Below are 27,905 nucleotides of genomic sequence, written 5' to 3' on the forward strand. Positions count from 1 at the left end.
TAACTCACTACTAGTTTGAATAGCTGCATTCACCTCCTCTTGTGGATTATAGAACATATGTTTCTGAGATGCTTTCATCTTTCAATGCCAAAAGCTAGCTTTCACAACAAATTAAGGGTAAAAGAACTCATTTTATCCTTTCCATTATCAGACACTAGAGTAATGCAACTTGATCAATGTGCTAAGCACTGGATATACCAATCAGACAACTTGATTCAATCTATCAGGCCATCTATGCTCAGGGATTCATAGGATAACAAGTATATCTTTATGTACTGAACTACTGATAGACTACATGTATCATAGATAAATACACGAATGCAGATATACATATATGATCATCTCAAAAGAAAGCCTCATTTACGATTGATGCAGCACAAAAGTTCAGGGTTAACTCATCATTTAATGAAGAAAACAATGAAGATTGGCCAAAGAGAAGAGAGAAGTTCAAATGCAACAACAATGATGATGGAATCTATTGACATTCTCAACCATATTTCACTGATAAATACATCTGGGTGTAACACAAGAAGCAGTCACTAAACCACTAAGAACAGCAGATATCATCATTAAACAAAATAAGCACTATGGCCATCAGAAAAATATTCCTCTCAGTTGCTGTTTCGTCTAATAAAAACAGACCATCAGATTAGACTATGCAGATAAATATCTACCTGATTGAAGATTGGGATGCCATAAACCTCATATGATACAAGGAGGAATCCTCTCGCAGCAACCTTTTATGCTATGAGAGGATTCAGTGAAAGAAGCAGCAGAGCAGCAGCAACAGCAGCCATTGTAACTCATTTTTAATATTCTCTAATCGCAAGGGTCTGCTGAGAAGTCCGGCTCATCTGGTTTTTGCAACTTGGGCATGTCCATACCCTTGATTTTCTGCGCTCCTTTCCTTGTGTTCGCAGCAAACCTGGAAGCCAAGATTGTCACGCCAAGATTCTGTATAGGATGAGAAGCAGACATAGAGGTATTGCCGTTCTCCTCTTCGTCCTGTCCTGACTCATCAGATCTTGAGTTGAATGACTCCCTCAAGCTCAAATCCTTTGCCATCTTTCTCCTCTTGAACCGACGCCAAGCAGCCTGAATAAAGCAAGCGGCCCATGTTTGCCAATGAGAGGAATAGAAGCGGAAAGTGTGCTGTAACTTCTTGCTGTGCAGTCGCCTAAATTGGTTGGCGACAAATTTGAGGTCTTCTGCTCGCAATGCAAAGGCCTCTACTTCGACAATTGCTTTTACGGTCCTTGTTGATAAAGGCAAGTTGATGGTGGACTTTGGGAGTAGAGCCCAAGCAAGTAGTTCTTCGCCACAGAAATCCCCAGGTCTGAGTATGATAGAATTGAAGAATCCTGTTCGGCCCCCATTGGTAGTTGAGCTCTCTAATTTGCCACGAATAATAAAGAGCATCTCGGTCACAGGATCACCCTCACGAACAATAAAGGTACCTTCTGTGCTTAAGGAGGACACAAGACGTTCACATATGGCATCAAGAAGTTGCTCGTCCATCTGTGAGAAAAATGGAACCTGCGATTGGAGTTTGAGAAGAGAAGGCGTTAGTAAGAAACTGTTTGGAAGCTCTAGAATCTAGATTGTTAGTCTTCATACAAAGAGTACATCATAAGATGAACAATATAGGGAGACAGCCAGGTGAGCTATCGATCTCCTAATGAGGATTCCAACATATATATTAAGTAGTGGTTTGGAGTCTTTGGACTTGAGCATTCATATTGACAACAAGCTTAAGAGGATGATAGGAATGGAGGTCTAATCACTCCAAACCAGTCTATGTATCAAAGGAGATGATGTCTGAACACAGGAGGAGAAGATTCATTAGAATGGATGAATCCTACGCAGGGCATTCCGACGGCCTTCCTAGCATTCGAATGCCGGTGCTCGAGAGCAAAAAGGCCACTGGAAGCATTCAAATGGATTTCCTAGCGTTCAAACTCCAGTCCAGTTTGCCTAGGAAAATTCCCGATGCGTTCGAATGCCCTTCAGGCCGTTCAACGCCCAACATAGGCTAACTTGATCTATTTTAGAATTTGATTAGGATTTGACGTTTTCTTTCTTTAAGTGACTAGTCCAATTGAGAGATTATATAAATTGTTTCATGTGAGTTAGGACAAGCAATAAAAATATTTTCTTCTCTTATCTCTTATCTTCTCTCTCAAGTCTAGCTAGGGTTATGTTCTTCTTTATCTTCACCATTATTTTGTTGTGGTATTGCTTGATAAGGCTCCGTCAAGTCGGAACCTATCAAAGGACGCTTTATAAGAAACTGTAGTTAAGCAATCTACAAGTGCATAGATAAGATATAGTCATTATTCCCACCCTTTTAAGTGTGCCAGGATTAATGAATTTATGTAAAATTGCCTCCATTAACCTAACTTCCCTTAAACTCGACAAAAGGAAGAAAAAGTTGGCATCTTTGGCCTTCATTCCATCAGGGGAAGAGTCTGGATCAAAACAAGGACGAATGAGAGTAAAGGATTACATTCTTTTGGATGAATCATTGTGCTAATCAAAGTCGAAGTAATAACTATGTACTTGATGATATGACAAGGTTTAAACCCATGACCTCTAGAACCAAAAACATAACGCTAATACCATATTAGAAAACCATTTGACTTAGAACCTTAACCAACAATGTATATCATGTCTTTAACAATAAATTATATGTTTACGTTAAAAATAATATTTTTATGATTAATTACTTGGTTGATTTGACCATTGCATGTGAACCGGGTGGATGATGCCCACTCCTATTTTTGTTCAACATAAATACTATTTGATACTAATTGAGACAATTAGATAAATACTTGAATAAGTATGACTAAACAAAACTTGTGATATAATTTGAGAATATTTTGTGAGTTAGACTCCTAGCAGCTTTCTTGATTAAAAATGTGAAATAGTTAGTTCTTAGGAAAAGTTAGAAAATTAGCATGTTTTGTCTACTTATATAATTTATAAGAGAATCATGCATCTTGAAATGCAATGATTTTGTGTTAGGCATTAAATCCAGCAAGGAAGGAGTTGTAGTTAATAACAGTCATTATCTAACCATAATATTTGGACCATAAAAGCACTCTCAAGCTATTTAGTTCAAATGAAGGAAAAGAAATTGCATACCCGGCGAACAAGATCCAAGCATAGATGACGTTGGATATCTCGACGAAGATCTGCTGGTAGAGACTGCAATATCGATTCTTCATCCACTCCTCGGGTCGCAAGCCACTTATATTGGACAAACCGTCTCACTCGTTCCCGCAGTTCAGGAAGAAGTTGTCGGTGTCTCATCCACTCTTCAGTATCTCTTTGTTTCAGTCTCCACTCTTCAACCCTCACAGTGATAGATTGCAGGTAGGTCTGAAATATAGTACAGTTTAATCATTTTAAGGCAGAAGAAATTGATTCTATTCCAGAAAAGCTAAACAAAGGAAAAGCGGCAAACCACAATTTCGCAAAAGAAATCTGCTATTCCTATCTTTAACTCTATTGGTGACAAGATTGCTCTAGAATGACAAATATAAATACCAAAGATAAGAATGTACTATATACCTTAATGGTCTCAAAATGTATGGAAGCTTGTTTTAGTTTCTCAAAACCTTTCAATCCGGTGCTACAAAGTGCACTTAAAGCCATACTAGATTCATCAAGAAGTTTTCAAACAATGTAATAAGAAAAAAGAGATGGAGTTTAATTAGGAATCTTGAAGGAGTAATTTTATCTTGCCATACACATTTTCAATCGTTTGTACTAAAAATCGACAGAAGCTATACGTTTAGGAGAAGCAAAAATACGTCACAAATTATTAAGCTCTTGCAACATCATGGTTTTCGCAAAATAAGAGGAAATAAAATGGGTCTGGTAGGACAGCTTCTTTTTTCTTTCCTTTTTCTAGAAGAGTGTACAAATCCAACAGTTGGTCTGCCAAAAAGTGTTCTGACCAATCAAAGGACCAAATAGCTCAAACTGCAACAGGGAAGTTCACGAGTTTCCAAATTAGCCTCTAAATGTAATGTCATCCCAGAATGGACATAAAAATTTTAAGAGAGGATCTCTCTCTCCCCCTGATTGATAAGATAAATATCCATGATAGTCAACATATGGATTCTGTTATTTAGGATATCTAGATCAAAAACAATTATTTGGATCCTCGAAAGTTAGATGTCTTATCAGTATATTAAAACAATAAGATAGTGTCATAGTGACTGTCATCAACCCAACCAAAAGAAAAAAGAAGAAAAAGGAAAGGTAGAAATTAGGGAAAAATTGATGATTCACTTGGAGGTGGGATAGCTCCAATCGCAAGCCTAATTCCGTAAAACTGCCCTCCGAACCCCACCCCACACTCCGGGCATTTTACAAGAGGTTCAACTCATATCTTCTTCAATTTAATAAAAATAGCATACTTTTAAGTTTTTCAGCAAACTTGGTAACTTTGGGTGTCTTTCTCTTATTTTATTAATTCAATTAATAATATCAACATTTTCATAATCAAGAATAATTAGAACAATGGTAGTACTTCCATAAAGAATAAGTCCGAAAATCATAATTATCACTGAAATAGAATAACTAAGCCTTGGTCCCTTATTTTAGCTATTCATATTTTAGATAATTCAAACACATGTAAAGCAATTTGAATATCATGTAATTTTTCTTTAACCTGGAAAGCAATTAGAAATTATGCTCAACTATGATTGTCTTGACTTAGAAAATAGAAACATGCATTCAGGGTAACTACTAATTCCTAGTAGGTGTTTATATTGGAAAACATGGTCATCATAGTTTATTACCATACTGAAAGTATGTCTTCCTTGGACATTGAAAATTGTCAAATTATTATATCAATTCATCACCACATGAGAAGACAAATCAAATGAGAAGTATTCTCTTAAAAAAAAAGATAAGTATACTTTGAAAAACTTCAATAAAGTGGATAGATTGTGATGATTGAGAAATCTGTGTAGATCAAGAAACATGCCTTTATATAAAGGTAAATTTAGCACCATGTATGAAAAGCAAGCAAAAATCCTTGGACGAAGTTGACCCTGGTATCACGTATGAAAGATTAAGAGAGTATTTATTGCATGAAGGAGAGTTGGCATATGAATGATGAACGAACAATTCTCTTTAGGAAGATGATCCTGGTATCATGTAATAAAATTAGGGAATGACTATTTGTAAGAAGGTTACCCTAGAAAATTAAGCTACAGTATTTGTGTTAAAAATGGCTAACACGAATAGCAACAGCTCCCAAATATTTTTTTGTTGGATAGATAAAAAAAGAGTCTTAGACAAAATTATTCCAATGACGAAAGATTAGATTTATGCTAAGAACACACATACAAGATACAACTATACAAGTGAAATGGACAAGAAAGGTCGCAAAACATCACAATCAATTAAAGCTTTCCAGCCACAATTTAACATAAAAAGGAGACTAAGTAGCATTCAGATGCAATGGCATACTGCATAGTTATGATCATAGGAAAGTAATCTAGTGAAAGAATGATGAGATAAATCTAGTAGTATAAAACAGAAAAACTATTTGGCATTGAAAGCAATCAATTCATTACTTAAACTATTGAAAAACTGAAAATCAATGGTTACTATTTTTATTGCAATAAGGTATGAGAATGAGGATATTGCTTTCCTTATATATACCTGGACATTTCCAATCAAATGTGCAAATAAAACAAGCCCAAGGACTGCTAAGAATATAGCAAACAATGTCTCCCCGATAAAAGTACTCACAACCAAAGTCTGGCCATAGCAGCTGTTAACAGAAAGAACAGTAGGTAATTGAAATCCTGGATAAAAAGATTCATTTACTATTCTATTTAAAACAGCTACAGAGGGATGAGAATCCCGAGCCTTTTACTTCCTGTTCATGCCAATCTACAAAAGCAAGCTTGTGTATGAGGATAGGAATGATAAATGCACTTGCGAGAGTGTGTTCACTGTGCCACTCTCAGTGGGACATTCTAACTTCCTATCAGTAATCCAAAGTGGACACTTGGCATTCCCTTGTTGAGAGTAACACAATAAATGATCTCATGATAGTGCACTTAGCATTCATGGATGAGAATTGTTTGACTGAGGTGGACGACAAAGGTCTTCCCCACTAAGAGCAACTAGGACAGGATAATTATATATCATGTAATAGAAAAGATAACATGTTTTCCCTTTCTTTTTGCTCAAGTACAATGATATAAATATAGGAACAACTGTTCTCTAATAACTTAAGCATAAAGAGTAGTTGGTAAGTTATTATGGTATCCGATCAGAGGTCCTAAGTTTAAATTCCCTCAGGCTTATATATCATTTAAAATAGAAAATCTCCACTCATTTAAGTTAAGGCTACATCTTGGGTCCATCAAAATGTTTTAAACTCATAAAAGAGGAAGAATGTTGGAATCTGAAATATAGGAATCATTATTCATCAACAACTTTAGCTTATAGAGTTAGTTGGTGATTTAACATGTAAGTACTCCGAAAAAAAAAACTAGTTTGGCCATGTATACATCCACCTCCCTCCATGTTCTACTTAAGCAACACAAAATGATACATAGAAAATTTTACCAGCTTCATCCATGAAGGTCCATACTATCTAACTAAGCCATTGATTAAAAGATGGAAAACAATACATGAACTTTTAATTTATACCTATTATTTATGACATATATTTGACGATCTCATGCAGCAGAAAAGATATTTCCAAAAGAATCACAATGAAAATACTTTCAGTTATTTTGAATGGAGTGAACTGGATTAATCTATCAAAAGCAAGATCATACCTCAGGGTCTGCAAACCCCACCAAAGTGAAAATAAATACTTCTTAACAAATTTTTGAGCAGGAGCCTGATTTTGCAATGCAGCACTGAACATGCCGAAATTGAAGTTGATGGTTGCATTAGTAGCATCACAGTTTGAGAAAACCTTTGTTTCATTTGCCCATATTGGTGGAACATTGTCTGAGAAACTACAATCTAGATATCTTAAACATAATGATTTAGTGCCAACCTCCTGCCTGCATTGTTGTTTCCAACAAGTAGTTTGGCGATCAACAGACAGCAAGTACCACAGTGCTCCTAGAACCTGCAAAAATTTTAAACCTGGCACCCTAAGTGACCCAATTCTAGATTAAGACTTATTATGAATATTGATCTTTATAATATTGAGAGAGTAAACTCAGATATCACATAGCATAGGCTATGCCATAAAGCTATTGGAAGTACCATACATGGCTTGCTATCATGTAAAGCAGTAGATTGTATGCAGCTCCTGCCCAAGCGGTCTTTGCAACAACTCCTGTAGCTTTAATAATCTCATAACTTAGAGGAAATATGAGATACAATCTTGGAATATATTGAACTAGAATGGCGATAGCAATGATGTTATTATTATGTTCAGAACTTGAATCTCCAATTGCTGGTATTACTTGCCAAATAATTATCTGCAGAAAAGAAGAATAAGAATGTCTCAAACCCTAAAAAGAAAACTTGAAAGAAGAAGTTAATATTAAGAGTTAGCATACCCACAAATGCACAAACAACTTCTTTAGTAGATAAACAGAGGAGGCCAAAGAGTAACTCTGAGATGAGGAACTTATCATGACTATCATAAGTGAGACCTTGTAGATGTACTAGTAAATAATTAACAGACATGATATATGAAGTTTTGGTTAGTTTCAGGGCTGCGGCCTTGAACAATGACTCCCGGACTCATTTTGGATTGCACTTGGTCAAGAACCTAGTTTGGCCAAACTTTGAAACCCACATATTATATCAAAAAATAAACAAATAGGTACAAAAACTGACTTTATTGGTTTAAGGCTGCATAAAAAATCTATTGTTTACCTGAAACAAAATTCCACTGGGAGTAAATCCACATGATCTGCCAAGTGCTCTATCATGGGTCTTCTACTTCAAGCAACTATACAATAAGTGCATTTTCTTTCACCAGACATGTATTATTTGGAAAAATGAAGAAATTCTAAGCAAAGAATATATATATTATGAGATTGGACCGTTAGTTCACTGTTATGTTTCCCCGTCTATATTCTAGTTGCTTATGATTTGATAGTATTTTACAACATGGATTAGCTTACTTCAACCGGGGATCAACCCACCATAATTTTATTCAAAGTTTTAGGTGTCCACTTAGCGGCATAGTGAGATAGCCTCTGCAAGCAAGTTAAGGCATGAATCTTTTAGGTTATTAGCTTTCAAAAGATTCTAGAACATGATGATCACGGCCACACTGAAAAGGGATCCTAATGCATTTGCAGATGCAAGTAGAGATCGAGAGATGTGGCGTTCAAATAATCAAGCATCAAGACATGCGCATGGTAATGTGTTATCTCATTACTAATTTGTAGAGCACAATCCTCCTTAGTTATCATTCAGTCCTAATACATCCTATAAAATTTGACTTATTTGTACCATGTTATATAAGGAAATACAGGACAAACTAAATTATAAAGGAGAAGTTTGCCAAGATAGATAAGCTATAAGAAATGCAGTTGGCCAAAGAATGCAGTCTAGAAATACTGTTACGAAAAAAAAAGGTCGCATGGCAAGGTGTAGCTCCATTTGATATTAGTATATTACCTTATAACAATCAAAGGAAATTTGTGTTAGATGTTATGATGGCTTTGACTTATCTCTGACTGTTGCATAAAGACTAAAAAATTTAAATAATTACACCAAGCCTTGCCCTCTTTTTACAGATTGCATATAGATGGACATATTGTTCTGGCTTTATCTAGTCCTCAATAACAAGTAATTTCCATGTAGCCTTTGCAGTCACTTACAAGTTACAATATAATGATCTCATGATATTTTAGATACTCATAAATGTATAAGTTTTTTTTTTTCAATTAACAAAATGTAAGAATCAAGCATAGAAATATGGAATTTGCTAGCTGGAGAAGTATTGATTTCTAAGGACTCATATTTTGGTAGTAAATCAAAGACGTACAATAAGTGAGATTCCTTTCTTAGTTCTAGTTGGTTATAGGTAAAAGCTATCTAGATGATATTATAAAGATCAACAGTGATATTCACATCTTTTAGTTATCCTTGTAAGGCCCAATAAACTACAGATCAGCCAATCCTTGTACTTCTTAGTCTTGAATTTTTGTCTTTGGTGCTGTGATGTGCTTAATGAGCCAGTGTCCTAGTTATTTCATATCTTACTCAAGGATTGCCATGCTGGTTGACCGGAGGAAGACCAATTAGCATGTGGCAAGGAGTATGTTAAAGATACTCCAAGTGCCACTAAATTCAAGCTTAATTAAGAAAATTAAGGGAAAAATCAGGAGAAGTAATAATAATTGGAGTTATTGACTGTAATATTAACTAGATCTACAATATAGAGATTGATCTTAACCCAATTGCACTTATAGACTAAAATTTCACCAATAAATACAGAACTACAGTTTTCCCCAAATTTTCTACCCTTGTTCCAAAAGTGTAAAACATAGGAAAATCATCAAGTTAAGAGTCTAAGTGGTCTAGAATCCAGGTACATCTTACTTTATAAGGGTTTTTTTTCCAACCATAAATTGTAACCACTAATTAGAATTGCAATCACAAGTACAAAGTTAGGGTTCTCCTAAACTTTAGCCCCTATTTAAGAACAAATCTGAGAAAATAAATTAGAGATATTCATCAAATTGGATTCTAATTGTCATATTCAAGTAAATCTACCTTCTAGGTATTGATCTACTTCAAATTTCAATACTTTTGTCCTCTAATTTGATTTAAGTAATGCAATCCTTCATTCCTTCCCTTCTCTACTTTCCCTAAAGAGAAATTTCATTAATTCCCAGTTTGGTTTTTTAAACCTAAATGCTCTGTGTGCTTATACCGTAAAGTTTATTGCACAAATGAGAAATATGACCAATAGAGTACTCAAAAGAGTTTGTTTTGAGAGAAACTGATAAGACAAAAACAGTTAAAAGAGGTTACAGTATTTCAAAGAGAAACCATGACAAGATCAACAAAGAATTACCTGTGGTAGAGGCAATGCAGCTGCTAGGTATATAGCAAAATCTGAATTCAAAAATCTCCAAGCAATTTTCTTAGGATCCATGACAAGTTCTCCCCGCCCAAAAACCCCTGTGGTTGGAGCTACATATGCAGTCCGAAACTTCATAATAATGTGTATTACATACAACAGATCAGCAAGCGAGCGGCAAACTGTGACCCCTACACTGAGATGCCAGTCTGTCTTAATACATGACACAGCATCTCCATACTCAATTGAAGGCAAATAGAAGTACATGGGATCAATGAATAGTGAAATTAAGCACGAGACAAGGAAGGCGCGGTTCCATTTCAACACGAGGTCACTTCCTGGATCAAGTATCCCCTTCCGCCACGGTTCATGCTCTTCAGTAAACAACTTGGGCTTTCTAGGACTCACAACCCCAAGTCTACTGGCCGTGTTTCCACCAGCTTTTGGGACCTGATAAGCGGGTATAGCTAGGTTTTGCCTCTCATCATAGAACCTAAGTATCAAAGAAGCACTAATAAATCTTGAGATAATTCAGATAAGTCGAGTGTGTGTATATATATATATATTTTTTATTTTATTTTTCTAATCCCTCTACCTTATCAAATTAAATCCGTAAAATCAAACAAAAATACAAGTCCAGAGGTTGTTCTTCTTTTACAGGGTATGAACTAAATGGAACCAATTTAAGGACACATTCTTTCATAAACCCATGAAACTAAGTTGAACCAGCAAGGAATTAAGGATAGAATACGGCATCCAATCAAAAGGAGGCTTTTTTATTCCAATTCCTAAGCTTAGAATCACATAAAAATTGAATCTTTTCAATTGGTTCTTCCGCAAAATAGGATGTTTAAGCAGGTTGTTCCACTCACCTTACGGTTCTATTCTTCTTAAGCTCCAGTTCATCATCCACCCTCTTCGATTTAAACATGGCGCTATACCCAAATCGCAGTTGCAGCGGATCTACATCGACATCGATCACGCCTCAATCGCCTCTCACGGCTTCCGAGAACGCACCAGAAAACCCAAATAGAGGCAGCACGAGGGAAAGGGGAAAAAAAAAGATTGCTCCTTTGACTCCGGTTCTTCTCCAGCGCCGCCAAAGATGGAATCTTTTCCTCAACTGGGTACCGACCCAAATGGAAATCGGAGCTCCTCTCGATTCGGATCGAGCCAGAGAGCTCTGCGACGAAGAGGGATCCCTGGCTGCTGCCGGAATTGGGAAGCGATGACTAGAGGTAGAAGAACTCCAAAGAAGACCTCGTTTAATTACTATTTCATGTATCTATCTCGTTATATAATTAATATATTTCGGTTAGTACTAATTACCAATCGTAATTATTGCTTAAGTAGTAAGCAAAGCATTAGAGAAGAACTGGTAAAGAACTCCGTTGCCCTCACATAAAGCAGTCCGACAAAGAAATACGATCCTCTGCAACACTGTTTGCAGAATATCTTTTGACAGCCAATTAGAGTCTGCCCAGTACTGTATGTAGTAATTTCCTGCAGTTAGGGAACTGAGAAGCAATCGGAGCTGACCGAGAAATGAGCGTCTTCTCTCTCTCTCTCTCTCTCTCTCTCTCTCTCTCTCTCTCTCTTAGTGATTAAATTTAATTTTCAAACTTGTTAGATGAGTAGGTGAGCTTTCAAAATAATTAGAGAGAGACAAGTTTATATTTGTTTGGCACTTAATGCTTCGTTTTCCTCAGATGCTATGTCACAAATAAAGATGCTGGTCTTTTTATTATTATTATCATTCAACATGCGAAAGACTATATATAGGCTGAAAAAAATATCAACTCTCTCTAAATATGGAGGCACTTAGATTCCACTGAGTTTTAGTTAATATATCAAGTCATCTAATTTAGACTTCAAGTCATATATGTCGTCGAACCATTGCTCCAAACTAAATGTCGTTGAGACATTGCTTTAGTCTAAATCATTGTATTGCCGAGCTGCTCTTTCAAGTCAATTACACTGCCGAACGATCAATCGAGACAACAGTAAGATACATGCTAATTCACCGATCTTCCACATCTAACAATTTTTATTGCACTTGTTTAAAATTTTATGATCTCTATAATTTTTAAGTTGATATATGCTATCGCAAATCTAACGATGTACCTAAATTAAGTCGTATGAATTGACCGACATAAAATTTGGGCTAAAAAACAATACCAGACAAAAGAGAGCCTATTCTTCTAAATTGTTTTTTTTTAATTAAGAAACAATAGGTTAGATGTATAAAAGTTCATGACTATGTTCACGGATACTACGAATACCGCTACAGTGTTACCATGAGGGCATTTTTAAGATCAGATGGACGAGATGTGACCTAGGCCTGAATGGTCTGTACACGTGGCGGAGTTTCATCGGATATTGGAAAAAGTTTGTACACATGGTGGAGTTTTATCGGATATTGGAAATAGTCTATACACGTGGCGAAGTTTCATCGGATGTTGGAAAGAGTTTTTTTTTTGGATCATTCATGAGCCCGAAGGCTAGATATGGGCTGGACAAAAGGCCAATCCTCCCTAGATACAGAAGCACTTTAGGCCCTACCAACCTTTTAGCTGTCTAGTCTAGGCTTCAAGCCATATGTATTACCGAACAATTACTTCGAACCAAACGTCGCTGAGATCTGCTCTAAGCCGTTGCGTTGCCAAGCTATTCTTCCAAGCTAACCGCATTGTCGAGCCATCAACCAAATCAAACCAAGCCACAAACCACCAATCGCTAAATAATTTTTTCACAATATTATTTAGGATTGGAGTTGAACTCATAACCCCCTTGGTCATGAGCAAGGTACCTATCAACTCTAGTTAGTAAGAAAGAGTTGACTTACTATAGTGGTGAAATAAAATGCGCACCCTCTGTGGGGATTCGATGCAATGATTGGACAATTTTAATGTGTAGACGGAAAAAGGAAGAAAAAAAAAACATAGTTTTTTAGTATGCTTAGGTGCTCTTTTATACTTTATTTACATAGATAAGACTAGTTTCAAACTTAATACTGAAATAAATCCATGATACTATAGCCCTAGGTAAAACATTGAAGAACTGAGTGTTTTATCTGAAAATTTTAAAAAAATGTTAAAAGTAAAATTTGGAGGAGATATGGTTTTTTTTTGTTGCAATTCTGAACGTAGTTAGCTTCGAAGAATCATTAAGCTATTCCAACTTAATGAACTCTTTCATATCTTTACAATGACATAATTTATGACTAGAATGGATAACCGAGCATAAAGTTATAACGTTATAAACTCTCTTTTTTTATAATTTTATCTTTATCTTTCTCATTTAGTATTTTTAACAATAAAACGCTCAAATTTTCAGCATTTTATGTGTATCCTTTTTTTTCTAATAAATCACTGGAATGTTTAGCATTTTTTCTTTCAATAAAAATACTAATTAGATTAATATTTTACTTTAGGCCAGATAAAATACTTCACAGTTTATCATTTTATTTAGGGCTACAATGAAATAGACCCCTTTTAATATTATGTTTTGGGTATAAGCTATTTCGATTAAAAAAAATTGAAAACTAGTCTAATTTGGTTAAAAACTCAATATTTTCTATAGAAAATTCTTAGTAGTAAGAGTTGAAAAGTGATATTAAATGATTCTATATGGACTATATTTTTGTATTGATTTAATTTATCTTTTATAGTTAGAAAGTTTTAGAGAAAAAATATTTAAAAAAATGGGAGGAAGAGATAGAGGAGGACTAGGTCAACTTTATTTTTTCACTAGGAAAGGGATGTTTTCTAAGAAAAATATATCTTCGAAATTCTCCTAGAAAATTTCCTATCCTTCTAAAATTTATTAAGGATATCCAAGCAACCCCTTAATTAGTTTATCCAGGTTATTACACTAATTAGGAGTTCTTCGATGTGATGTTTATAAACATGCTACATTAATATATATTTTAAGTATAATATTGATCTCCTTATGTATAAATCTTTATATACTAATATAAATTAAGTGGATGTTAAAAATATAATTTCTTTGTCATCAATGAGAAGGGAAAAAGAGCTCTACTAAATTAGGTGGCTATACAACTTATTTTTCCTCTGTAACTTGGTAAGAAATTTGATAGTTATTATTTGCAAGTGGTATTTGTTAAACTTATTGAAATTCTCACACAATTTTTTTTTTTGATTTAAAAAATATCATAAGACTTTTACATGATTAATTTCCGATTACCTTTTTTTCTTATTAACATGGTAAAATATAGAGTGAAAGTATTATAAAAAAAAATAAAAAATAATTATACTAAAGACGAACTATCATCCTTTTCTATATATCTTCCTTAAACTTTTGCTATTTCATTGAATTTCTATTATTTTTTACATCGAGAAATTTTAGTTTATCAAAATACCCTAAATTTTTTAGAGGTATTTTAGACTTTTTAGCCTATCGCATGAGGGTGAGAGATTTTTTAATAATTTAAGGGTGATGTGAAAAAGGGTATAGACCAAAAGTGTATATATTAACTAAAGATTCGGATGCCATGGAACTTGGAGAGTTTCTGACCAAACTAGACATCCTCATAAATTTATTTATTCAAATGATCCAACTTTCAAACTTAGTACATAAGAGATCTATGTTAGATATTACCTTTTGAGATCCGAATCCATTTTGAATTAGATTCCACCTCAAGGCAATGCATCATGCTTGGATTGAGTAATTTCACTAATTCAGTGCAAGCTTAATTGGAACTCCAGCTCGAGTTACTTGACAAGCATATCCGAAAAACTATTAAAAATCAAGGCTAATTTGAGATTAAATCAAGCTTGAATCGAACTTGTATTATTATATATATATATATATATATATATATTAAATATATAATAATATAACTCGAGTCTAATCGAGCCAACTTAATCATTGTGTGCAAAGAATATGATATCCTCGCAACTCTCTACATACAATCGTCATCCTCTATTTAGCTAATCCATGCATTAAGGTTGTTTAGAACTTTAGATGCTAACTGAGTTAATGATATCATCTTCTCGTATGTGCATATGCATGATATCACATGGTACAAGGCATGGAGACATGAAGAACAAAATGAATAGAAAGGGAAGAAACCTTATGGTAGGGGCATCACATAGAAAGATATTCTCATGCATGTGTCACTAGGCATCAAGTAAGCCATCATTACATCATAAACCATCTCTAAACCATCCTATATAGGCTACAGCATCATCATAGGTCATGCTAATCTTGTATTAAGCTAAGATTAGAACTAAAATTATATACATAGAGCTCAAATTAGGTGAAGGATTCCATTCCATGCATTATCAGAGCAGTCAAATTCCTACAATCGATATGAATCCCAGGGATTCCCACTTAGCATTATGAATCCACCATACTATAGAGCAAAGATAATATTTGTTGATATTCAAGAAGACCAACCATGAGATGATCTCAAATCCTAACCAATTAAAGACACCACAAACTAGCAAAGATTCTTGCTGGCATCACAGCAATTTCTATCAAGATAAATACAGGCACACACATTAATCGCTATATGTCATTTACGAGTCACAAAAGTTCATAGAGATAATACAAATGGTAAAGGCGCAACATCAAAAGAACAGGAGACAAGAGATTAAACGAATACATAGGATAACATAAAAAAGATTGCTGTTAGAAGTGATATATTTCGTAAGTTTGCTCAAAAAGTTGATGCACTTTGTAAAAGAAATGATGCAATCCTGAAATAACGAATAACATTAGACAAGCCAAAGCACTTTCTCCACACACATGCAAAGGGGAAAAGAAAAGAAAAAACAAAAAGTCCTTCAGATAAGCCTAGTAGAGGTATTGTTGCAGTAGTGGTTATTACTCAATATCCACTATCATTAAGGGAAGGAACAAACTTTCACATGTGAGTTCATGTTAGAGAAACTGGATTGAAATGTCTAACAATGTCAAATTAAATGGAGAGTAGCAACCTGAAATAACAATGTCTAACAAAAAGTACCTGAGGATAGATAAATTCTAACGGACACTGTTACAGATTAATAGAAACTCAAGCAGACTAACTGTTCCTGAACCTGAAATCGAATAAAATCATGATCTCGAATGCATTAGGGAAAACTATATAACTAATGAGAACTTTTGGTTACTCCTGGTTAATGGCTTAAGAAATGGGGAAGAGAAGAAGGAAAAAAAGGAAATAATGATTACCCCGACACTGCCGATTTATCTCAAATGTTCAACTAGAGTAACCAGACATATTTAACCCTGGAATGCATGTAATGAGGTTCTTGTTTTCCTCACCTTGACTTGTGAGAGAGCAACAGCGCAGCAGATTTGTCTATAAAGAAAGTGAAGTGGCCAACAGTTTGAGAAGACATTCGATCAGAAGCTCTTTAAACCTTACAAAGATCATAATAAGATGACTAATGCTTTTCTGAAGATGCAACACCACAGCCACAGAATGTCAAGCAGAGAGATGCATGCAGGCAAGAAGCAAGGAAGATATTCTTGCTTTGTTTGAAGGCAGCAGGCTAGCATGAGCGAAGAACAAAACCATGTAGACTATAACCACAAAGGCAATTGAGCAAGACCATGCCTTTCGACAGCCACGTAGAGTATAAACCAAATGCAATCGAACGCCATAGTAGGGCAAGTCGTTAAAGCAGGACCGTGCCTTTTCAACACTAAAAAGAAGAAGATATATATCTTAGTTACACAGCTCATCCTTGTTATAAGCTTCCCTACTTCCTAGATGTTCAAATATTAAAAATATCTAGAATTTTATGAAGGCCAAGCATAACAAAACAGATATAGATTTAAGAAACTTAACCAAATTGAAGCAGTCATTATATCACCCACATAGAAACATGGCTCACAGCCATCAAAACCAAAAGAGCTAGTGCCGAAACAATCATGCAGGAACCATATACTTTTCAGCTTCTGCTCCGGCGGCTATATCTGGCAGCAGAACTCCTGAACAAAAATCATATAATAGTAAGTTGTCTCATATGATATGTATACCAGGACAACACTGTTCTAAAGTAAGAATGAATTAGCTTTACCCGTTAGCATAAGGAGATTCTTCCCGATGATATGGTGGCGACTTGCTGTAGCTGCGCCCACGAGGAGGCGACACACTGTGATGCCTCGGAGAGCGATCACGAGGACTATAGCTTCTAGCAGTGGAATTTGTTACTAAATCAGATGTAAACTCCAGTGACAGAAATATGAATCACAACTGGATTACACAACACTAAATCATGAAATGGCCATGTTTATTCAGTACATTACGTAAGTCTAGTGAATAGAGAGGGGAACCTCAATCTCTATCTCCTGGAAATATTGTTTAATGTTCAGGCAACATATCTAAATCCACCAAAGGGTGTTTGGATTGCAGAACGTATACTACATTTCATGTCATGAAGAATTGACATCAGTGGCTAAGATATAACAACAATAAAAATGAGATTGTTAATCATGAATGAAACTGTTGATGGACTATGTTAAGATTGACCAAAATGGAACTACAAAATCGTGAAACTTAATTACCTTCGTCCATAGCTTGGACTCCTGCGATATCCAGGACTGCGGCTACGGCGCCTTCCGCTTCCTAAACCTCCAGGGCCAATCGGCAAGCGACACTCACGAGCAAAATGACCATGCTCACCACACTCATAGCACTTCATATCAGAGCTTGCTTGATGATCACAACCACGACCTCTACTACTAGAGTTATGAGACAACTCAACTCTCCATCCATTTTTACCTATTAGATGACAATCCAGACGATTTGGATTTTGGAGCATGAAGCAGGTTTTGCAATAATATATTCTAAAAGCTAACATGCATCATTGTCAGAAGTAGCATAAAGATACAGCATAATTAAGGAGGCTCAAGCAAATCAGCATTTTTCCATCAGAAATTTATTACATGAAATATGTAAGAACAATTAGGATAAGGATTAAGGAATCTATTAAGCACAATTAGGATAAGGATTAAGGAATCTATTAAGCACAATTAAGATAAGGATTAAGGAATGTATTGCACCCATTATTTAACAATTCACATGCTGCTCATAAAGATCTATTGTATATTGCAGCATCCAATGTTATGAAAAATGCCTGTAGTATGCGATTAGTCACTCCGTTGCATAGCACATAGGCAGTATGCGAATGCATATGCAAGTGCCTATGCTATTTAGCAGTAAAATATATTAATTTTGTTATAAATACAAAAAAAAATATCATATTAAAACTATGTTGGTAATAAGCCAATGTGTAAATATACTAAATAACATATAGTGAACCATTTCATATGCAGATAAATGAGTGAATAATACAACCAATTATCACATTTGAAAACATGTATTCACAATAAACCGTTTATTGGATGAAGAGATTTGAGCGTAATTACGAATTTAAAGGCTTTCGAATAGGTTTTTTTTCCCCTACATAAAGCACTAGTATAGTCAGGGCCTATCAGTATAAAAAGCCAGCCACACATCCATTAAGGCGCCTGACCTGCCTAAGAGGGCCGGCGAATACCAAATATGCAGCTCCAAATACCAACAAGGTGGCTCGTCTGCATTATATAGACCATGCGGGTTGACCTATGGACCACCACCACCTTGGCGGCTGGCTAGAACGCTTTTCAAAACATGGGTAGCATCTCTTTCCTGAGGTGGTGCAAATGACAATTTTTGGTGCTTCTTTGGGATTTTTTTATCATATATCTTCACTAACACCTTCAGCCATGAAGACACCTGTTGCATGAATTCATAACAACATTGTGGTTCTCCAGAACAAAGCACTTATATTGGATTTGTACATTTCCAAACAGAGAAATGCTAATATCATTTTCTTCACAGAAAAAAAGTATATCACTGGATTCTGAAATTACATACAAAAATAGCATATTTGTTACCTACCATCCAATTCACGGATTGCATCCTGTGCATCCCTCCTATCGTCAAAGTCGATAAAAGCAAAACCTGGTGGCTTTCTAGCAACCCACACACTGCATAAAGCAAACAAAGACAGCTAACTGATCACATAAATAACTACATAGGCAAACTCCTTTTTTGAACATAAGAAGCAACTGACAGGCAAAACTTCATCGTTGTTGAATTCTCGTTATATATTCATCTCTCTCTAGGAATAGTTTAAACAAGATGTCAGTGTTTATATCTGTAAGATGCAGAAATAAATGCTCCATTTAACGAACTCATGGAACCACATTCTAGTCAGTCAAAAAATTGGGGCCAAGACCTACATGGCAGAAGGCATCTTACGATTTATGCTGTATGTAATGAACAAAAAAGAATATCCCATTTACTAGCACAAATGAATCTTTCTGATATATACAAGTGATAAGGAAGGCAATGAGTATCATATATGTAAAACCCAGGTTCTTTGAATTATCTTAACATCATCTAAACCTTCTTCAGAGAAAACAAGGTCTACACGAGTCAAGGTAAAGAAGGCTCCTAGAAGAATTGACACATTTTTAGTGTTGACTGTGAAACTCACAACAATTACATATCACGCCACAACCTCCTAATAAAAGCAAAATCGGACAGCATTGCCATTGAAAATACATAAGCCAAATTGGTTGGTACAGTTGTCCAGATTAGCCAAGATAGATGGTTATATACCTCCCACAGAGCAATATTCAGCTATGGGCTTCCTCAAACCAATAGTAATTTCAAATAATCCACAGAAATGGAATTCTTGATGAAGAGATATATGCACCAAGAAGACTAACATATGAAATAGGAAAAGAGCTACCGTGAAGAGTACACATTCTGCCCATTCAGCACCTTACCTTCGTAAAACCCCAAAAGCCCGAAATTCATCTTCAAGTTCCCTTGCTGTAGCTCGTGGATCCAAATTGCCGATGTAAAGACGAGCCATTCTGTACAACTACCAACGAACTTCATTATGTTAGGCATTTAAATATTCAAATGTATTGCAAAAAAAGAAAAAGAAAAAAGAGACAACAATAATGTAGTAACCAGCTATCTACCTGTTATACTTAATAATCAGTCACACCTGAAAACTTTTGGTGAAGACAATATTGAAGCCGCCTACCCATGACTTTAGTGGATATAGAGCAGAGTTGTAATTGTGAAAAGATATTTGTGCCAATAGTTTTCTTGTAGTCATATATGGTTCAGGGAAAATTACAGATTTTTTTAACACAATTGCCACTGAAAAATTTTAAAATATCATAATTGCCATTACATTTTTTAAAATATCAAAATTATAATTAAAATTTGTTGCTCTTTCATAATTGCCATTATAATTAGCTTTTAACAGAATATTCTTGATAGTCTCTTATTAAAGTTAACAAACACATATAAATACCCTTCCTCATTTTAAGCTTAGAATGTAAAATATTTATCAACATTTTTTTATGGCATGAAAAAAGATATTTATCACTGTACTATGGTATTGGTATAGTATGAATAGCTTTTAAACGATTAAATACTTTGAAGAATATAGTGGGAATTGTGTAAAAATCCCAAGATTATAACTCGGTGTTATCTCTTATTCTATGTTTCAATCTAATCCTAAACGAAGGGAGAAAATAAATACTTCACCTCGTGATGAGTCAACTGGCTTAAAGTCCAGAGTGCATTAAATTGCAATTTTGTAATCCTCTTACTTCAAATCCATTATCTTCTATAAAGCACCTACGCTTTCTTTCCCATTATATCCATACACAAAAGATGGCCAATCTCACTTCAAGCTCACATTTTTTTCTCATTGTAGAATCCTAAAGAAATCGAAACACAAACCAAATCCAAACGTACTATTAGGTGACTATCAAATCGAAAGGAGCCGTAACTGTCTCAAAAATTTTACTGCAACCGATGCTAATCATTCAAAGGAAATGGCAAAAAAGAAATCTATGGATCAATTGACTCCGAGCGAAGATTTGGAACAAAAGGTCAAGTAAGATAACGTCCGACCCTCTAGGGTTCGATGCGGCGCGAGATTAAGAGACTCAACGTCGAAGAAACCACAAGGAAACGCACAGAGAAGGAGGTAGATCAAAGAACCGGTCCTTACCTCGGGGGAGAGGAGGAAGACCTTTCGATCGCGGAGCACTACGTGAGTGATCAAAATCGGCGGCGACAGAGACGAGCTCTTTCGATAATCTACGAATGTGCGGGAGACGGATGTATATCGCACAGTTCAAACCCTGTACTTTTTAATTTACTCCAGTGGATTTTCTAAACTAAGTTACAATCGTTAATTAATTATTAACGAAAATGTGAAAATTTTTAATTGTTCTTATTGAGGATAATATGAATAGTTTGATTATCTAGCAAATTTTAATGGTAAGAAAAATTTGTCAGTTGTAATTTAGTCTCAACCTAGAGTTTAATTTTAAATTCAATCGTGTAAATTAAAATCGAGCTAAATTTCCTAGAAGAATGCACGGAAAGTTTTAAGGCCAAACTATGCCAATATGGTTTGACCAGAATTCATCATTCTCCTTGAATTTAATTTTATGCAACTGTTAGTTTTTAAGTCAAAGCCACTGGTCAACGCAATTTTCTTTTTTAAAGTTTTTGCTCAAATTAGAGTTTTTTTACCAAAACAAACTAGCCCTAGCCCTGTTCTAATTTATTTTTATCGAAATATATTACTTCTCAAATTTATTATCAAATAAGGTTTAATTTACTGTAGTTCTAATAAAAATGTTGAACTAATTAAAATTTTATCTTTAAATAAAAATGCTAATCTATTCAGCGTTTTTGTATGGTCCTAAAACACTGAATTGATCAATATTTTATGTATATAAATCTTAAGAAAAAAATTTATCTAACAAGTAAACTTTCTTTTCCCTGTTGCGGCTCAAGTCGAATCTGCTCAATAACAAATAACATTTGAATTTGAACAAAAATACAAATCAGCAAATATATAACATGGTTTATATTCTCCTTTGATTCTCCAACTTTTCTATCCCATGCACACATTGACCATAACAGAGAACTCTATCTCACCACTAGAACTGCAAATTAACTGACTTATCAAATTCGTGAGTATATCAAGAGTCTTGAGGCAGAGCAAAGCAGATTATGACAATTGCAGTTTAATAAATACTGAAAAAGCTCTTCAGATATAACCTTAAATATCAAAATTTCGTCATATAAAGGGGGTTTTGTAATCCATAGTAAAGAGATACATAAGCTCATCTGACTCATCTGATAAGGAGAGATGGTAGCAAATACCTCAATCTACTGAATGAAATATCAACAAAAGGACCAGCCAAGCCAAGGCAAGCTTGAGCATAGAAGGTGCCAAAAGTATAGACATGACTCTGGTTAAACACCTGCTTCAAATGCTGCATGGAGATTTGAAGAGTAGTTTAAGCTCCGACCAGGAATGTATTAATGTAAGCTCCGTTGCTTAAATAGTCAGGCATGAGCAGTCTCTTATTTGATTCACAGTAGCATCCTTGGCTGTCATAACTCGTCGTTGTACACAAAATCATATCCGAACTTGAATTCCAATTAGTAGCATCAATAAACTAATCAAGTGACAACTCTGAAGCTCTGATCAGCATCCACTGACAGAATAATCTCTGACCATTAAGATCTCATTGCAGAGCTTCTTGGGGACTTGCTCCAAACTATTCCCTTCTTGCCATGCTTGTCCTACTGACACTCCAGGTCCAGCATGACGTATATAAAAAACCAACTGATCACTGAATGGCCAAGGATGTTTTACTAATAATGACACAAAAGAGGAACAGAGGAGTTAATGTGCAGACTAAAGAGAAGAAAGAAAAGAAAAAAAAAACACTACAGTGGAGAAGAAGATATACTTCATTTTATCATGTCTCGGACAAACTACAAAAAATAGTTAATAAACTTAATTTCAAGCTTAATCTAGCATTCTACATTATTACCAAGCCTTTCTCGCTAGAACTTTATGAAGAAAAAATTGCTCTCGGAGAATGTTTTAGCCTGTAAATATGACTGCAGTTGATGTGGAACTGAAAGTTCAAAATTCTACTGCTTCAGATTGCGAGAGCTAATTTTCTTTTTCCTTAAATAAGTTAAAGTTCATGCAATGTAGATATCTACTTCACTAAGTTGATTATTAGATGCATCATACAATGATACAGCAAACAGTAGAAGCATTATATATACTCAAAATATAAACAAAAGGATGCTTAGTTTCCTTGGCGACAAGGTACCACCGACTAAGGGATAAACAAAGGAAAATGTTGGGCAAGTATTACTCGTTCACACCTTATTTTAATGAGATTTGTGCAGCAGAATTAAGATAATAGTACAGAGCTAGTAGGTAACGTACTCAACAATAATCTTGATGAGTATAATCACAATACGAAATAGTGTAATACCAGACAATCAGCAGGTCAGGTTAGGAGCAAATGAAGTTATAATGAAATGTGTAAGTTACTACAAGAAAAGATATTTTGATTCATCAACAAAAGAATTATTCAACCTAAGTAACTAACTATGAAAACAAGCACACATGTGTGTTTGTCCTAAATCTGAAGATTATATCAAAAGAGAACTTTACAATCAAACTTCAGCATGTTCTTTTTATTCCAAAAGTACTCTATTGATCCACCTACATTTACGTTTGCTAGATATGTCTCATAAATAGAATCATGATTTGACACTCACCTTGTCATCCTGCTGTAGTGGTGTATCTTGTCAAAAGATAAGGAATATGATGTGCAGAACTTTTTAGGGATAATTTCACATTAACTATCACTTTCGTTCACATTCATCTGAACTTTTTTTTTATACAAATAGATCCTTTGAATTATTGGATATCTCCTAAAACTCTCTTTATGTTATGTTTTTATTATCTTTTTTATTTATAAGTTGATTATTTAGGAAGACAAAAGGAGAACTTTAATGTATTAAAAAACTGTTGCCCTCTCAAATAAACATGATATCTTCCTCTAACCGGCTGCAGCTTCTCAGATGCCAGTCAACCATAATATATCTAATAATTTAGCCCTATAACTTTGATAAATATCACATCATCATGAAATAAATTATTAAAATTTGGAGCAATGTTACCTACGAGACCCATTCTTTTAAAAAACTTCCGCCTTACCACCTAGGCTCCAGTCTTAGATAGAATACAACCAAGCTCCACTTAGGTCCAATCTAAGTGACCGCCTTAACATCTCATATCATATTTAATATGTAAATTGACTTTAAAATTCAATACATGTTGATGAATTAGTGGATTTGAATAGCTTATTATAGTTCTTAACAAGAATACATTAGTATATTGTTTAGATTGTAGGTATTAATTTTATTTTCTTCTCTAACTATTATTTCTTTTATTTGTTTATTTATAAACCGTCTTGAATCTCGGCACCTGCCTAGTGCCTAGGTGCCTTGTCAGCCCGTCTACCGCCTATGGTCTTTTAAAACCTTGACGAGACCTAAAGACCACCAACAATTGATTTTCAAATATAAATGCCCAATAAGACAATTACTACTTACCTGGCAATGGGAATCCCTTTGGAAAGATCTCAGGATCGAAAAGCCCATCACCAAATTCATATGCCAAATCACATGGCTGTTCAGTAGACATTACTTCAACAGCCTGTTTCACCTTGAAGTACAATGGGCAGGATGAAGTAGCCAAACCAAAAGGAATTGATCCTCCTGAAGAAGAAAGTAACTGGTTTTATTGTTCTCCCAGAACAATTATAAAAAGCAAATTAGATCAATCATCAGAGAAAAGATATGAATTCCACAACTCATTCGAGAAGGAAAACAAACTAAAAGTATTAAAATTTTGATTTCAAAAACAATCAGAAGTCTAAATGTAAGCATGTGCCTCCCTGCCTTTTCCTCTCGCTCTAATTATATAAATAACACCAGATTACGCCAAGTTTAGAATGCAATAAATCAGCAAACTCCTAGATAATTTTGCATACCAGTCCAGTAAGTAAGTTCCCAGTTATGATTTAGTTTAAGATCACAATATCAAGTTCATAACAATAATACATGACGATTTTTCTGGTTGCAAGAATTTCAGAAAAATATGCCAAACCCATACATATATGGTTCTCTTCATCTATTATAATGTGCAAGTAACACTTAGGACAGTTGCTGAGAACAAAATATATTCTAGCATGATTCCAGCAAGTCATCTTATTCTTGGGATAAAACAGAAACAACATTATGTTGAAATCACATGAAGTATCTTTACTATCTTTCTGATGTTATTTTGATAAAAAAAAAAAAAAAAAAAAATCAAATGACAAGCAAGCAATCCAGTTAAGACAAATGACAAGGCATCGCATACGTATGTATAGGTACAAAAAAATTTACCAACTACTATTCGTCCATAAGTGCCCCCATCTTTGCCACGGAAAATAATCTGTGCAAAAATAGTCCGAATTACAAAGTTGCAAATCATGCAATAAATTGCAAGTATGAAAAGTAAAGGCAAGACCAAAGCATCTGTAAATATCTTTAAAAAAAACCTTCTTGAAGTCATTTAACCAAGGAATTGGCAAAGGACCTGTTCCAATAAAAAAAAAGGTTAGTAAATATTATAGGTTTTATACGGAGTAGAAACAACAAGATGGAAAAGATAACTCATTAAGAATAAATAACAGAAGACCATATATAAAGATTGGTCATGAAATCCAAAAAAAATTCATTACATCATCAGCATTAACATTTAAAATGATGATGATCAGAAAAAGGAGTTTTTTTATAATTGGTAATGGCCATCTGACACATAGAAAGTTATAGCTTCTATAATTTTCCAAGTACAACAAGAAGAAATAAGTTAAATCAGATATTCTAAGCAGTCCCTTTCTTATCCTTAATGACTGCAAGTATCACATGTTCTCTTAGTTTGATTAAAATAGTCACCAACCACCTCAAGAAATTTTCTCTAGTTCCCCCACTCTTATCCTCTTCAACCCGAGGATCCATTTGAGACCAGCATTAGGCACAAAATAAAGATGACATCTGACATTGTTGCTAGAACATTTGCTAGCAAGGAGGGTGTCAATGTGTTGTACGGTGCTGAAAAGTAAGCAACCTCACAGTGACCCTTCTTGCAATCCTAGAGATGGCTAGATCAATACCATTTTTAAAAGTTTAGAAAGAGCAGATATCATTAATATTAGTCACTTCATCACACTCTGAAAACAAATCGATCACATTAAACTTAACGGTTACCTTATTGTTAATATGTATGAAGCACAGTCCAAGTTTATTTTAACAATCTGAATACAATTGGTGTCAAACTCAACTAGGATGCACATATTACAAAAGGTTTGGCTATTTCTAACTATTTCAATATTAAAATAAATAGTCAAATTTATACCACAGAAATTCTAGGAAAATCACCTTTGCTTGTTCGACAATTCCAAACTTCTGGTGCACTTGAGTTGTCACTCAACGATAACAAAGGGGATGAACTTTGCTTTGCCAACTTTACATCTTGATAGCGCATCCCAGCTAATTCCCAAGCCCTGCTTACAAGTCTGCACGAAAAGAATCATTTGCACCAATTTTCCAACAAAATATTCACATATCGCGATACCTAGTATCATTATAACAAAATAGAATTTAAATTCTGAACATGTACTGATCTTGCACATCTTGAAAAGAAAATGAATGAGAACATCATGGTACTACTGCAAAGCACCATAATATTGGTCCACAGAGACATCAGAAATCACCTTGCTTTTACGGTAGAAAGCAGCCAGCGCCTTCTTTCTTCAGGTATATCTCCAATCTTCTTCCTGTAAAACAAAATTTGTTGAATAAACAACAGTATGAAAGAGCCATTTCCTTGTAATAGTAGAGTTTAAGGATTAATCGATGTAGGAGGCATGTACCAACAAAAGTTACGAGTACAAGAATCATAAGAATTCACCGTCATTCAAAAATGCACTATATGACATAATGAAGATTTTACCCTAACTTATTTATTTGTGTTTTCTTTCATTCTATCTAAATATAAGTTCGTACAGAGACACACTCCACTAACTTCATGACTGAATGGTTCCGAGAAAAGAAAAAATTATATGGCTAAACACAGAGAATGGAAGACGTATAATCTATTAATATAGCAATGATCACCGGTATATCTGGATGCAAGTAATAGCAGAATGGTACATGACAAAGTTCAGTAACTTTAATCAGTTGACAAATGAGTAAAACAAATACGGGGAGAAGTCCAATGAGTTGGAAAGTTATGCCTAGTTTACCCTACTAGGTTTTTGCTCCATTGCCTCTTTTCTCTATTCGGGCATTCCTAAAACCCCATAAGAACGAGCAAGATCATGCCTTTATGCCATACCACACAATAATCCGTACCGAAAGTATCACATTTTCAAATTAAATCATCAACTCGAACCAATATCCAATTCATCCTAGAGCTCACCACAGATAGGAAGCAGGGTTATACGAAGCGGGATCGATTGGAACGAGCTCCTTCGGCGGATCGAGAAAGCTGACCACGTCTTGCTCGTCGAGATAAGTTCTCCTCCCTCCAAGTAGAAGCTCGTAAGGCTTATCATCCCAAGGCGACCAGCCCTCCCCACCCGTTTCTCTCAACGAAGCTTCGATCGCTCGCCCACGCAGGGCGGTCTTCCTCCGGAGCTCCGGCGAACGGGGGAGAGGAGGAGACCTCGAGTGAGAAGTACAGCCTTCGAACCGTAACCCTAAACCTAAACCTAGTTTGAGGGGTTTCGATTGGATTTGGGGAAGGAGGGTCGGGAGCGCAGCGACGCCGGAGGCCATCTCGGGCCTCGTGGGGGAGGTTTAAGGATTGAGAAAACGAACACTCTGCCGCGGGTTTGGATGCCAAAATTATGACCCGGATTACTATCG

The 27,905-nt window shown here is 35.1% G+C and overlaps 3 protein-coding genes across 8 annotated transcripts; all 3 read right to left on the minus strand.

The window, feature by feature from the left end:
- Positions 1-452: 452 nt before the first annotated feature.
- LOC140799845 (cyclic nucleotide-gated ion channel 17-like) lies at positions 453-11,311 on the minus strand. The gene is made up of 7 exons (XM_073154337.1): positions 10,915-11,311; positions 10,037-10,535; positions 7,263-7,475; positions 6,816-7,117; positions 5,683-5,794; positions 3,145-3,381; positions 453-1,536 (listed from the first exon to the last, which is right to left on the minus strand). Exons 1-7 carry the CDS (start codon positions 10,971-10,973, stop codon positions 820-822), a joined length of 2,139 nt encoding a protein of 712 aa, XP_073010438.1. The 5' UTR covers positions 10,974-11,311; the 3' UTR covers positions 453-819.
- Positions 11,312-16,686: 5,375 nt separating this feature from the next.
- LOC140799846 (serine/arginine-rich splicing factor RSZ21-like) lies at positions 16,687-21,256 on the minus strand. 6 transcript variants are annotated; one of them, XM_073154344.1, is made up of 6 exons: positions 21,106-21,256; positions 19,856-19,953; positions 18,960-19,048; positions 17,582-17,798; positions 17,095-17,199; positions 16,687-17,005 (listed from the first exon to the last, which is right to left on the minus strand). In XM_073154344.1, exons 2-6 carry the CDS (start codon positions 19,942-19,944, stop codon positions 16,966-16,968), a joined length of 540 nt encoding a protein of 179 aa, XP_073010445.1. In that variant the 5' UTR covers positions 19,945-19,953; positions 21,106-21,256; the 3' UTR covers positions 16,687-16,965. The 6 variants fall into 6 exon arrangements, with proteins under 6 accessions (XP_073010445.1, XP_073010439.1, XP_073010440.1 ...); XM_073154338.1 differs by having other exon boundaries at positions 17,095-17,208; XM_073154339.1 differs by having other exon boundaries at positions 17,095-17,208; positions 19,856-19,964; positions 21,106-21,224.
- Positions 21,257-22,165: 909 nt separating this feature from the next.
- LOC140800271 (uncharacterized) lies at positions 22,166-27,859 on the minus strand. The gene is made up of 7 exons (XM_073154958.1): positions 27,457-27,859; positions 26,750-26,812; positions 26,415-26,551; positions 25,535-25,572; positions 25,380-25,428; positions 24,543-24,707; positions 22,166-22,772 (listed from the first exon to the last, which is right to left on the minus strand). Exons 1-7 carry the CDS (start codon positions 27,813-27,815, stop codon positions 22,603-22,605), a joined length of 981 nt encoding a protein of 326 aa, XP_073011059.1. The 5' UTR covers positions 27,816-27,859; the 3' UTR covers positions 22,166-22,602.
- Positions 27,860-27,905: the final 46 nt, after the last annotated feature.

Source organism: Typha latifolia, chromosome 13 (genome assembly GCF_019914945.1).
Source record: "Typha latifolia isolate L0001 chromosome 13, TyphaL0001v2, whole genome shotgun sequence".
Taxonomy (NCBI): domain Eukaryota; kingdom Viridiplantae; phylum Streptophyta; class Magnoliopsida; order Poales; family Typhaceae; genus Typha; species Typha latifolia.